The 13,592-nt window shown below is 42.1% G+C and overlaps 6 protein-coding genes across 6 annotated transcripts; 2 read left to right on the forward strand and 4 right to left on the reverse strand.

The window, feature by feature from the left end:
- Positions 1–75: 75 nt before the first annotated feature.
- On the forward strand, positions 76–531 carry C5L36_0D04590 (uncharacterized protein; the record flags this gene model as incomplete). The annotated part of the gene is made up of 1 exon (XM_029467349.1): positions 76–531. One exon carries the CDS (start codon positions 76–78, stop codon positions 529–531), a length of 456 nt encoding a protein of 151 aa, XP_029323209.1.
- Positions 532–803: 272 nt separating this feature from the next.
- C5L36_0D04600 (uncharacterized protein) lies at positions 804–3,284 on the reverse strand (the record flags this gene model as incomplete). Its single annotated transcript, XM_029467350.1, has 1 exon — positions 804–3,284. The coding sequence occupies one exon, from the start codon at positions 3,282–3,284 to the stop codon at positions 804–806; it is 2,481 nt and encodes an 826-aa protein (XP_029323210.1).
- Positions 3,285–4,199: 915 nt separating this feature from the next.
- C5L36_0D04610 (uncharacterized protein) lies at positions 4,200–4,598 on the forward strand (the record flags this gene model as incomplete). Its single annotated transcript, XM_029467351.1, has 1 exon — positions 4,200–4,598. One exon carries the CDS (start codon positions 4,200–4,202, stop codon positions 4,596–4,598), a length of 399 nt encoding a protein of 132 aa, XP_029323211.1.
- Positions 4,599–4,782: 184 nt separating this feature from the next.
- On the reverse strand, positions 4,783–5,256 carry C5L36_0D04620 (uncharacterized protein; the record flags this gene model as incomplete). Its single annotated transcript, XM_029467352.1, has 1 exon — positions 4,783–5,256. The coding sequence occupies one exon, from the start codon at positions 5,254–5,256 to the stop codon at positions 4,783–4,785; it is 474 nt and encodes a 157-aa protein (XP_029323212.1).
- A 977-nt stretch (positions 5,257–6,233) lies between these two features.
- Positions 6,234–9,608, reverse strand: C5L36_0D04630 (uncharacterized protein; the record flags this gene model as incomplete). Its single annotated transcript, XM_029467353.1, has 1 exon — positions 6,234–9,608. The coding sequence occupies one exon, from the start codon at positions 9,606–9,608 to the stop codon at positions 6,234–6,236; it is 3,375 nt and encodes a 1,124-aa protein (XP_029323213.1).
- Positions 9,609–10,659: 1,051 nt separating this feature from the next.
- On the reverse strand, positions 10,660–13,578 carry C5L36_0D04640 (uncharacterized protein; the record flags this gene model as incomplete). The annotated part of the gene is made up of 1 exon (XM_029467354.1): positions 10,660–13,578. The coding sequence occupies one exon, from the start codon at positions 13,576–13,578 to the stop codon at positions 10,660–10,662; it is 2,919 nt and encodes a 972-aa protein (XP_029323214.1).
- Between the last annotated feature and the right edge of the window lie 14 nt (positions 13,579–13,592).

Consider the following 13,592-nt stretch of genomic DNA (forward strand, 5'->3'; position numbering starts at 1 on the left):
AACGGTGACGGTGAAGAATGAACATCTTGAGTTGGACACGTCTTCTTACAGGATCATACACACCCCTAACAAACTATGTCAAGAGCAGTCAAGGACATCTCTGTCAAGCTTATTGTTGGTGCAGGTAAAGCGGCACCCACCCCTCCAGTTGGTCCGGCATTAGGTTCTAAAGGTGTCAAAGCGATTGACTTTTGTAAAGAATTCAACGCACGTACTGCACATTACACACCAGACGTTCCAATTCCAGTCAAGTTGACAGTCAGACCAGACAGAACTTTTTCATTTGCCATTAGAAGTCCGACTACGTCCTGGTTGTTGCTCCAACTCATTGGAAAGGAGAAAGGTGCAGACACCTTAGGTAAGGGTAAATTCCAAAAGCAAGGTTACCTAGGTACAATTTCTTTGAAGCATGTCTATGAGGTTGCTAAAATCAAGAAGACAGACGATACCCATGCAGACATTCCACTGAAGGATATCTGTAAGAGTGTTATAAGTACTGCGAAAACGTTAGGTATCCAGGTTGTCGAGTAAGCATTTCCGTCTATATACATATATATATAATAATAGATCCTCTTGTATAAATTCCCTTCATCTATATAGTGATAATACACTTTCAAGATAGACTTTTTTTTCGACAAAAAAGAAACAAATGCAATGTGCGGTGTGCATATAATGTACATTGTACTTTATATATATATACATTCTCACTTGGCCAAGTATTGTTACTTGGAAAATTCTTTACTGTGAGATAAATGCTATAAATCGGTAGTCTACAAACTCAATACATTGTTCTAGGCAATGGCTTATTTTCTTCGTTTGTTTTTGGTGTTATTTTTGTTTGGCTGACTCTTCCTTTTCTTTCTGTTGGAATTTTCGGCACTAGTACCTTCTGAAAATGGTGGTTCCTTCAGTGCATTCTTGCTTGTCAACCGCTCGTAAAATAGCACATAAGCGCCAGGGTCAGAGAGCGCACTTGCTCTTGGAATCTTATTGATATACTCATCATCATAAGTGGCCCACGTTCCATCTGGCTGTCTACAGTGTGTAATATAATGGCCCGAAGAAACGGAACGACCTTGGTGGACTATTACACTAATCAGCTTATACCGAACAGGAGTCGACATACTGGTGGTATATGGAGTCAAGTCTAAAATTTCGGGATAACTGACGTTTGCCTTAACTTTTTGTGATTGTTGACCATCAAATCTGAACCTTTTGAGATGGACAGGCAACGTTTCAGGTGCCCTTTGAATAGTCGAAATCTTGACCGCATTTGATTGTTTCTTACATTTTTCACAAACATAACCCGATTGATCCCTTTTATCGGTTCTTAGTATTTCTGGCGTGAAGAAATCTCTAATTGCATTTTCAAGGGAATATCGTTTGGTTGGAACCGATTCTTGTGGGTCTGGTGATTGCTGCAACTTGTTACTATTATAGTTGGTGGAACCATTCTCATCTGAAGGATTCTTCAAACTGTCCGCATTTATAGTTTCAGTTGAGGGGGAGTTTTCATCTGTTGGAGACAACGATCCGGAATTTTCCCGTTTGGCCAAGAGAATTCGTTGTTGTAAGATTTTGGATAGCTGGTTTTTTTCGTTGTTGGAAGAAGAGTTACAATTCTCAATTTGATCTTTCAATTGATTCAGTTGTTGTGGTTCCACCATCAAACTTGTCCTCTTTTTTCTGTTTTCCAACCCTAATGACAAATCGTAAAATTCCTGCTGTGTTGTGGATATATGTCCACAGTTTTTACATGTGACCGTTTGGTCTAGTAAACCGCCAAAAATATCATATATGATACTCTGGTTAAGTTTGACACCCTTGGGAGTAGAATCTTCTTGTATTCTGGACATTAATGACATAAAGTACTCATGAGAGTCTTCCTGCTGCCACTCAGACATCATACAGTTGATATCCTCCAAACGCTTACACAACTTCTTTGGATTGATCATCAATATCTTCTTGTTGTGACCAATTCTGTACATCTTATTGATTGTAGAGGCTAGTACTTTGGTGACTGAATCTGGTTTTAGCTCTTTGTCATATTTACCCTTGGATACGTCAATCAAATAATGCGTCAATGATGGAATATGTGAGATCGACTGGATTGCAGCATTCATGTAGCAAGTGACTCCATGGTTCACCAATCCCAGTGGGATATGATTTTCAATAAAATCTCCCCAACTCTTGTGTATTCTTTTGGAATTATTAGAGCCTTGGTCATTAGGATTTTCATTCAAGTCCCAGAAGTCACTTTGTGAGTAGTTGTTAGCAATGAGTTGTGTGCTAGGTTTAGGAGATTTTCCACGCTCATCGTCATCGTTGTTTGAAGTTGGAGGGGTTTCTACCGTGCTTCCCGAGACTTGGTCAGTAAGAACATCGGTTTTCAAATTCTTGGCTAGCTGGTTGGTGTGGTTCTCGTCCATGACATTTTCTTCTTCATCGTTGGCGTCTTCTTCTTCTTCTTCTTCTTCTTCTTCTTCTTCCTCGTCTTCCTCGTCTTCAGAATTATCTTGTAGTTCTTCCAGGACAGCATTATCATCGCCGCTATCCTCTTCGACATCACCATCGCCATTGTCATCAGAAGAACTAGATGTTGCCTGGTCATCACCAGTCTCACTTTCTGCCGTATGGAAATCATCATCTGAAGAATCATCATCATCAGCCCCTTGGCTATCACCTACATTTTCGTTTCCGTTGGAACTGTCATCATCTTCATCATCATTACTATCTTCTTCTTTATCATCGTTAACACTGTCCTTTGGTTCCATTGATACCACAGCAGAATCAATCGAGCCGTGCTGTTGCTCTTGAGAGGTTTGTGGTCTAGACTCTACTGATTGTTGTAATAGCAGTTTCTTCAACTGTTCCCTTTTCTCCGCACTGGAAACCTTTTGTTTCTTCCTTGTGTTTCTACCGGAATCGCCATGGATATTTCGGAGGGTGACATTGGCAGTGTCGTTGTCGTTGTCGTTGTTGGTATTAGCGGCCTGTGGGTGTTTCCTCCTTGAATAATTTGCAACTGCCTCAGCGAGAGATTTCGGACGTGCCATCTGCACCTTCTTTTTCTCCTCTTGATTAGAATTGTGCTGTGCAATTGACTTTGATTTCCCAAGGGAAGACTTGAAAACCTTGTAACTTGAAGGCTTTATAGTGACCTTGTCTGGGTTTTTGGCAATTTTGAAATTTATTGGCTCCTTCAACAATGTCTCAATAACTGGATTTAACGTCTTCTTTTTACTGTTTTTGTATTGGTTAAGATGGTCTAGACTGGACGACATCACTATACTGCTATGGAAACACGCTGCTCGTAGTACTGGATTGTAGAGCAATAACAGATACTAGAACCAAATATGGATAGATCACTTTTTTGTGAAAATAATATTCTCTTGTTGGTGTTTTGGGGTTTTTTTTTCTTCCTTTTTCTCCGTTTTCTCTCTTCTTTTCTTTTGCTATGTTTTTTTTTTTTTTTTCTTGCTAAATTTTGCGTTCTGTGCCTTTTTTTTTTAACCGAAATTATCCCCCCCTCACAAGAAAAACTAAAAAAATAAAAATAAAAATAAACACGACTAAACTTGACACGAGTATCCAATACGTCTAATATTGGCAGAACGTGTTTATCAAAGTAAACTAGACTAGACTAAACAGCACCAAATTTAACTGAATATACACTATACCGCCACAGAATGACACAGACAGTACTAGTTGACCTGGAATATGTGTTAAAATTGGGAAAATAAATAAATTCCTTTACTGAACCCAATGCTCATGATGAAGAAATTGGTACTGGTGTTATGGTGGCTTGGTATAAGTTGTTGTTGTATTTTTTATTATTATTTTATTTTATTTTATTTTTTCCTTATTTCCCCTTTGGTAATTGGAACTAAGGAAAAGGGGCATACACGAGTTTGAGAGGGCGGCTTGAAACATCGGCGCGACGAAAAAAATGCGAGTGTGAGAATGAAGGGAAAGAAAAAAAAAAGGAAAAGAACCACAAGAGAGGGCGTTACAAAGTGAATCGCAGGGGTTCTGCGACGCGACGATTTTTGCGCTGCCGGAGTTGAAGGAGCGCTGTAGAAGTTGTGGCTGACAGTTAGCCAAATGGGACTACCATACAATAGAGAATGAGTAGATGGTAAAGTAGACACTCCACTACCTGGAGGGACATTCCATAAGGACTAAGAGGAGTTTCTTCAATGGGAGTGCAGTTTATCTTGTGTTTGAACAGACGGGGGAAAGTGCGGTTGCAACGGTGGTACTATCCATGTGACGAGGAGAGGCGGCGGTTTACAATAGAGGATGTACATTATAGGGTCGGTGAAGCTCTTGCGCACGGTGGGGGGAACACGATCCCCTATGGAGCCACATTGAAGCTGGTCTTTAAGCGGTACAATGGGGTGACGTTTATTGTGTGTGTGCCGTGTTTGGAGAACGAGCTCTACTACTTGCAGAGCATTCCAGCATTTGTGCGAGAGCTTGACATGGAGCTTGAGAATGTCAGTGAGCTGGACCTGGTTTACAATTTCCACAAGATGGATGCCATTCTGGACCGGTTCTACAACTGTGGGGAGTTGATGTTGAAGGGAGACAATTAAATGGAGATATTAGGATAAATTGAATGACTTAAATACATATATACGAATATATCCATGTAAATAAGAGAGAATTTATATACATACATATATTAGAAAATGAATGATAGAAATTACGAAATCAAAAACTTGATAGAAGGGACAAAAACATGATAGTAAGTCCTAACTCAAATTCAAGAAATCAAGCTTAGTTACCCTTTGGAGCTTCCTTGTAAGAGATACATGCTTCTTCACCCATGGCAGTAATGACAGTGACAATCAATTCCTTACCTTCGTCGAATTCGGCTTGTAACTTGTCACCTAATTCACCTTCTGGTGCTCTAACGTCTTCCTTCATGTCACCGTCATTGTTCATTAAGGATAAGTAACCATCATCAATATCTAACAATTGATATTCGTTTCTCTTGACAACTGGAACTTCCATATTGTGAGTGGATGGAGACAAATCTTCCAACTTCTTTTGGGTGAAAATGTCAATCGCAACCAAATGGACCTTAGCGTGACCGTGCTTACCGGTCTTAGAGGTGGACATGTCGACAATCTTACATGGTCTACCCTTAATAACAACGTGACCATTCTTTCTTAAAGCAGAACATTGCATTGGGTAAGTTAAGGAGGAACCTGCATCAGCAACCTCGAAGTTATGTTCTTCGTCAGCCATCTTGTATATGTATGTGTGTGTTTACTAGTAACTGTTTATTAAACAAACAAAAAATTTTCACCTAAAGGTTGGAAAGAAAAAGTGTTGAAAAAGGGAAGAAAGTATGCTTTTAAAAGACGTCCACGAACGGCCACGAATTGCGCATTTCCTCCACTTGAACTCGAAAAAAAAAAAAAATGAAGGAAAAAAAGGAAAAAAAAAAATTTGTCACCACCTTTTATTTATTTTTTTTCTTGCCCTCTTTCTTTGTTTTTGCCCTTTCTTTATTGTTGCCCATTTGTTGACCACCTCCACTGAAAAAGAGGAAAAAAAAAAAAAGGCGCGAATCCTCGAAAAAGATGGAAAATAAAGTATAGACGCCTTACAATGTACACGCCATCCCACACTGTCTTGCACCCTACGCGCAAACAGTGTCTGTTTGGCATGTGCTCTACAGTGTCGTACTCTTCTACATATCTATACATCTACATATCCATTGATCGATGTGTCTATACACGCATCTCGCTATGTAACTACCTGTCTACTTGTACATCCCATATCTCTCCTAATAGAGAGACCCCTGCCCTGAGGGGGAGGAGTTAACAAAACCCTCGTTTCCGCCGTGCGCTCGCGAAGTCTCGAAAATACCCTACAGGAACTTCAAGTACTGGGAGTGCAATCACGTTTTTTTTTTTTTACTTCTCAAAACGGGAGTGCCAAGAGAAACGAGTGCGCGCCCCCGCCCAATCGGCACCACGGGCTCTGGCCGGGTAACTCTCTCGCAATGTACATTGGGCTGGGCACTCTGTGTGCGGTGTCCGTTTAGGAAAGAGGCCGGTGGGGGCAGTGGGGGTGGTTAGTAGATGACAATCTGCAGGGGGAAAAAAAAAAAGAAAAAAAGAAAAAAGAGGTACATTGTTTATATATTGTCATTTGGCAAGTATGTACACACACATAAACAAGCTTATACATATACACGTCGAGACACTCGTTAGAGATCAACGGGTCTCTCCTTTATGAGAGGACTGCTGTGCCGACCATCGTAGCAGTGAGAGGTCGCTGTTGATCTCGGCGACAGTTAACCCGCTGGGCATCCCGTAAACTTTTGTGTAGCTGGCCCCAATTTCCTCCCGGTTCAAATTGAGCATCTTCACTCGATCAACATCACATAATGACTTGTCCAAGCTGCTCGTAATGTTCAACTCCCGTCGTAGGTTCATCTCCATCGGCATCTGCGTGCCACCACGTGGATGCTCTAGGTCTTCTACAACAACAGCTCCGTTACTCCCAGGAGACGCCGATGTAGACCGCGAGACTTGTTTGTGGTCATTCGATATGTTGTCGTTGTTGTCAGTAGTGAGGTAGTTGTTACTGTCGGAGGATGAATCATGATGCGTGTTGCTGCTGAACGTAGAGACATTGACACTGTTGGCATTATAAACGCTGTTCTTTCTTGGACGACCATTCCGTTGACCAACACTCCGTCGTTCGATTCGTTCGTTCCTCTTTAGATCGACATTCATACCATCAATTTGTAATTCTCTCAATATTCTGCTGCTAGTATTGACACCTATTTTCGTCAATCCATATTCCGATATCATGTCCTTCTTTTTGTTCTTGTTGATCAAAACGTTGCGGGTCTTTTCGTTGAATGTATACCCCCGTCTCTTAACTTCCTCATATAAAAGCATCAACGTACTGTTCTCATCCAGGTAATAATCAATCAATCCAACAATCTCATTCTGATTCTTATTACCCTTATCCATTGAATTGTTCAATACATAAGTCGCATACGACCTCGAGTTCGGATTGGTCAACAATATAAATTCCCGATCTGATATAAAGGAACTTTCGAGATTCGAATATGTCGTCACCTCATTACCGCCAGTGCCACAGTTACTGCCACTTGCAATACCTCCACTGCTGCTGTTATTTGAATCGGTGTTTGTCCCCGTCGCTGTCGTTGTAAATAGGGCCATCCCAGTAGAATGGCGATTCCTCATTCCTCCACTCTTGATATATTTATTCCAAATGCTTTGACATTTATTGTGGTTTATTCGACAGAGTCGATTCTTGTGTCTCCGTAGTCGCTCATTCTCAACATTCAAGTAGTTTTTGAATTTTAGTAACCTCGAAGAATAGTCAAGATACTGGACACTCTTGAGCTCCCTCACATTCGAGCTGTATTCTCTCTCAATGGTTTGTTTCTCGTATAAATAGCTGAGTTCTTCTCGCAAAAGCTCATAATCTCTCATTTCCATTAGATCGATATCATAGTCAGTCTGTTCAAGGTTGACATCTAACTTCTCAAGTAACCTACTCAACTTGTTCCGCTCCTTTTTATAGATGCTAAATATCTCAAGCTTCTCTCGCTCAATCAATCTGTTGTAATAAACAATCTCTCTCTGGAACTTCCTGTCGCCTGTAAACTTGGGGTAGACCAGCTTACAGGCAGATTCCTTGGATAATAAATAAAGGGAAAGTGATGCACATTTATCGGCATTGTTGAATTCAAAAAACACACCATCTCTCTCCTTTTTCTCATGTCCGATATAATGGGAGTTTGTGTCAGTATCAGAGGACTTCGCATCAACTCTGTCCCAAATTGGCCTTAAAATAGATACAAAGCTACTTTTGGGGTTGATATTGACCAATTCCATGGGAATGAGTGTCCCGTCGGGGGCCATCACTAGTGGTATGTAACCTCTCGGTATGATTGGTACTTCGTTATCGGAGATCTTGATGGCATTGGGTAACGCCTTCTTTAACTGTATCAGCTCTTGTGGACTCTTTGGATTGTTCCTATGATTTAGTCTATCTATTTGTTCCTCCGTAACCTGTAAAAGTTGTGTGCTTTGCAGGTTGGATTCACATGCTTGCATGAGTTCTTCATTTTTCATTTCCTTCGTGTCTCTACTGCCGTCTCCAAGATTTGTGATTTCTCGTAGTTTATCTGCATCCATTCGCAGAACAACAGTTTTCGTAGGTTTAACGATTTTTCTTGGCACACGATCTCTCTTTCGGCTTGTTGAAGAATTGCCTTCCGTGTTCATTATCTTGAGCGGTCGTCCCCTTTTCAATTTGAGGTAAATCGGTTCATGTTTCTGATCAACGTGGTCAAACGTAGCCTTTATAAAATTCCGGTCATTTGCATGTTTTGCAATGTGCTTCCCCTGATCCAAGTTTTTGTAACCATTCTCCATTCCATTGATACCATTCTCTGTGGCATTGATATCATTCTTCAAATCCTGGCCATTCGCCCTTGTATCTTCGTCGATATCCTTTGTAATGACATTTCCATTATTGTCATTATTTCTAATCTGGGAGAATATATTGTCATCATCGTCATCATTCAATAGATTGGAGATCTTATTGACATTTGAAGAGGTGGAAAATACTCCATTTGATCCACTTTTGGCAGGTTGATGACTTGAGTTAGTTGCAAATGAGGGACTTGTTCTGTTTAGTGAGGTCTCGAGCATTGAAGAATTCAATTGGTGTGACAAGTATGGGTTTGTTAGAGGGGGGTTTCTCACTCCATCTTTTGTTTGGATGTCTGATTTATAATTTTCCTTTGTATCCAGATGTAGCGGGGAGTCCATTGGTGAGCTCCTTTGAGTATCGTGGCTACCTCCTTCAGGGGTGTAGCCTAGGGAAGCATTTCTCCCTTTACTGTTGGTTGTTGTCGATGTACTCAAATTTGTCTGAACTTGCTCGCCATTTTCCATGTGCGATATTGGGAAGCCAGCAAAGTTCCCCTTTGTAGTGGCAGATGTAGTGCTCGTATTGACGGTAGTCATCTCGTGGTCGACACTGTTGGACATCACGGGGTTGGATTGCACATAGATGTAAGGGAGTTGTTGATGCCCTGCCATTGTGTTCAGGGGTGGCTGCGTGGGGGTTGGTAGATCCGAACCACCCGTGTAGATGCTTTTCATGCCAGAGAGGGGGTGTCTTCCCTGGGTGGGTATTGGACTCTCTTGGGGCTGTCTCTCTGTGTAGTAATGTGCCGGAATGGCATAGGGCAAGTACTCGTAGCCCAATGGCAGCTGTAGCTGTTGTAGTTGCGGTTGATGATGATGCTGCAGCTGGCCAGAATTCCCATTTACGTTTCCATGTGCACCATTTGCAACATTTGCACCATTTGCACCATTTGCAACATTTGCAACATTTGCACCATTTGCACCATTTGCACCTCCTGTATTCCCATTTTGGTGCTGCTCTGACATGTAAATATGGTAACCGGAGAGAACCTGGTATGGCAGTTGCTGCGGTGGCTGCGAGATATAGTAGGACCCTGGAGAGGAGACGTCTCCCCTCTCCCGGCGTCCCCCTGTTAGGGGCATTGTGTTCTCACGGGTGTTTCTCGCCATAGATGTTGCACCGTAGTGGACCTACGCTAATAAAGTGCAGATGTTTTGCTATGGTGTTTCACTTGAGAGGAAAAAAAAAAACAAAGTACACGGCTATCTGAGCCCTGCAATGACAACCTGTATAGATGAGACGGGTAGAGGAGGCGGTGGGGAAGGAGTCCTGATAATGGACGGAACGGTGTTGTATAGAGAGACGTTGAAGTTTCTCGAAAATGTCCAAACCTTTATCAGTTGAAAGACGTGGAGCACGTCAGTGAGCAGAGGGGAAATGTACAGTAAAAGTATTTACAGAAAAGCCACCAAGCTCGCCTCGTGTTCGGCAACTTTTCCGGAGGATCTCAGTGTTGGGAAATTTGGGAGAAATTGCGAATGTTTCTCATCTTTCAAATGCAAGTAAACTTGCTAATGCAGGAGAAGATGCAAATAGAAGTTTCCATGCGTCAGGGCCAATTTCTGTATACTGAGGGGCATTTTCCACTGCAGTTATAGTACGACATGCAGAGACCCTTATTGCTGGCCCGTTACAGGGTTGGAGCCAGAGACTATAGACAGCAAAAGAAAGAGGAGGGGGAGATGGAGGGGGGCTTTTCTCTATGAAGGGGTGTGTTACAATACGGTGTGGAAAAGACACTGGCGAAAAATACATTTAATAGGGAGTCTATGATCGAAAATCTTGACTTTTCCAGGTGCAGCTAAATATTGAGGTGTCCTTTAATGAGGAGAGAGAAGGGAGTAGGGGTAATACAAGACAAGAGAGACGATAAGAGGGTCTCTGCTACAACAGGGGAGACACTGAGAGGCGGTATATGTGTAAGGATGGTGGTAGAACAGGTGGTTGGCGGTTGTACATGGAAACAATACAAGGGATTTATACAGAGGATATCTCTTAGTGTGTTGTTTATATAATAGCGACAAAGCACGACATCCAGAGGTGGTGTTGTGTGTTGTTTTGTCTTGTGTAGTTTATTGTTGTCTTGTGTTGCAGCTATAACTTAGCTTTTATATAGTCATACTGTTACAGACACGCACATTCCAAGGCACAGTTCGAAGTTCAGGAATCGTCTCCCGCAATGTACTCCCGCCACTCTTGTGCTTCTTTCAAGACATTCCACTCCTCTCGTCTCACCATGCCCGACTTGTAGCAACTCAACATTTGCAAGCGTTCTCTAAATCGGCTGTGAAACAAAAACTCGTTAATGGTCGACTGCTCAATGGGCTTGAGCCTCTCCAAGAATAGTCTCTCAATGTTTTCCTGCTCCAAAAAACACCTCCACACATCCCGAAACGGTACGCTTTCTATAAACCCCTCAATAAACTTACCATCGTTGATATTCGTGTCCCTGTCAGTATCACTCCAAAATATCGGCCGGCTAGCATTCAACCTCACTGGCTTCTTCCCATAGCTCGCATACATGGTCGTACCTTTCCCCGTAGCATGGTTAAATGAGCTGTAGTCCTTCATTTCGTAGTCGGTACTTAATAACACATGGTTGAAGTTGATTTCCCTCAACTGTCTACACTCCATCAATACGTGCATCACATACCCAATGGGGACATCTCGATGGAAACAGTACTGCTTGAGCATATCGTTCATCCGTGGATGCGGCTTCTCAAAGGGAACAACCCGTGCACTAACAACCTCTACACTCTTGCCCCCAAATTTCACTCCAACGCTTCCCCTGTTCCCCCTTCTACGCATGGTGCCTTCCCTACCGCTGCATCCGCCTCCGACAACATTGACACTGCTTCTCCTGAATTCATCCTTTTGCTTTGTGCTCTTCTCCCTGCTGAATGACTTCTTCAACGCCTTGAAAAGCGAATTGTCTCCCCTGGATGACGAATCCTTGATCTTTGGTAACGAATTGGACCTCTTTCTAAGTGCTTTGCAATCTTGACTTCGTTTTTTCCCCTCTTTTTTGCCCTTGCCAGTAAGCAAAGAGAAGGACGACGACGATGAAGAGTTCGTCTTGTACCTCCTCATCTCAACTAAAGAGTTGAAGGAGTGGTTCCGACCGTCAATAAGTTCAAAATGGGGTCTCGGTAAACTGGAAATGGCACTCAAGGAGTTCGATCTACGGGTCCTCCAATCAATAGAGCCATTGTACTGTGGATTGTTCCTGTACTTCCAATCTCTCCAACCAGCATAAACTACTCTGCTTTTATCATTCAAAACATCCATGGCTGCAGTTGTGCCGTAGACTAACTTGTCCTGGTACCGTGTTTTTTCAGCGGCTGTTAATGAAATGGGAGTGGTAATCATTGACAAATCAAAAACCTCAACGAGAGGGGGTAACTCATGGTTATTCATTATAGCATGGACAAATTGTGCAAATCGGTATGAAGACGTGAACTTTGGGTACCTGTACAGATTCTGCTTGCTGTACTTATGAAACTCCTTGTTGACATACAAACAATTGACTAAGTCCCTTTGATCTGTAACCATGCCAATAATTCGTTTGACAACATCAGAAGGTAGCTCCTTGAATTGCGTTGTTGACTTGTACTTATCAGGGCTTGCATGTGCAGCATTTTTAATCATCTTGCTTGTCCCTGATAGCAGTGATTTGATCTTACTTTCCTTCTTTTTCCTTAAGAGAGAATTATGCCCAATGGGGAATTCGTACTCCGCCACATTAATAACACGCCTGGTAATATAGTCGTACCCCCGATGAGGATTAATCAAAGAACGGTATGGCGGAATAAATACATTAACAGAAAGGTTGTTCTTCCTCTTCATAGGTGAGACTGGCCCACCGCTACCGCATGGAGAATTGAGGTTCCTTTTCAGTAGGGAGATGGCCGAACCACTCCTCTTATCTTCCTCTTTTAGTGAAGATGTGCTGCAGCTCTCGCTCTTTTCGATGAAAGGAGTATATGGCGGCGGATCCGAAGAATAAAGCGATGGAGAATCAACTCTGCTTTCACTGGTGAGAATTGAACCTGTTTCCGCAACCGCCTGATTGTTTTCATGGGCAACTAATTGGTCTATTGAAAACTTGCCAGTAACATCATCCTGCAAAGAGCTTCTCGCATTCGAACAGAACGAACGCAAAGAAGGGTTGGACATGTTCCTAGAAGAACTGAATTTCATTTGTACTTTAGTAGGTGTAGTTGTTGTACATATTATCCCTGCCTGAACTTCATTGATTCTAAGATCAAAATTACTATTCTGACTTGTGAAAATAGAAAACGCATCATCCATCTCAAAGAAAGACTTGAATCTCTCTTGTTCATTGCTATATTCGTCATCCGTCGATAGCTGTACGCTCAAAAAATCAATTGTGCTCGTTGCAACTGATCTGCTCCTATCCATTGAAGCCACATCATTGTTCAAAGGCTCCAAACGCTGTGGTTTGAATTCCAATCCACTTGTATTTAGATCTCCCTCATCACTTTTCGTACTTCCTGTACATTCGTCATTTGCATTAATACCTTCATTAGTTGAATTTCTCTTCCTTTTGGAGGGGTGGGGGTCTGAAACACTTTTATCCCCCTCATTGTCATCTGTATCCATTTTCAACACAGTGTCGGGTTTTACTTCTATGCCCATATTTCTTGATGTTGGGATGCTTGCCCTACCGTGTTGCATTTGACTACAAATATTAGCTGATGCATATAAATTTACATTGTTGTTGGCATTATCACTAACTTTATAATTTTCACTGTGGCATGATTCAGGAATGCCTGTGCCAAATTTGGCCAAGGCCAAAAACTTGTTTTCTCGTGGTGACACATCATTGAAACTCTTGGACATCTCTGCTTCATCCTCTCTGGCAAACTCGTGATGTAATAGATTGTGTTTGGAGTGTATACGGGGAGGACCCTTGATTGGCGTTGGCGAAGACAACGACAACTTCGACAAGGACGGCTCGGCATTGTTTCTGAAATGTGGAGTATTGAACATCTCACCGGATTTCCCAACTGACGTATTCGGCGTTTGACGAGTTCCATTAACCCCTTGTTCCTCCATATTTATATCCACTA

The sequence above is a fragment of the Pichia kudriavzevii genome, chromosome 4 (genome assembly GCF_003054445.1).
Source record: "Pichia kudriavzevii chromosome 4, complete sequence".
Lineage (NCBI taxonomy): Eukaryota > Fungi > Ascomycota > Pichiomycetes > Pichiales > Pichiaceae > Pichia > Pichia kudriavzevii.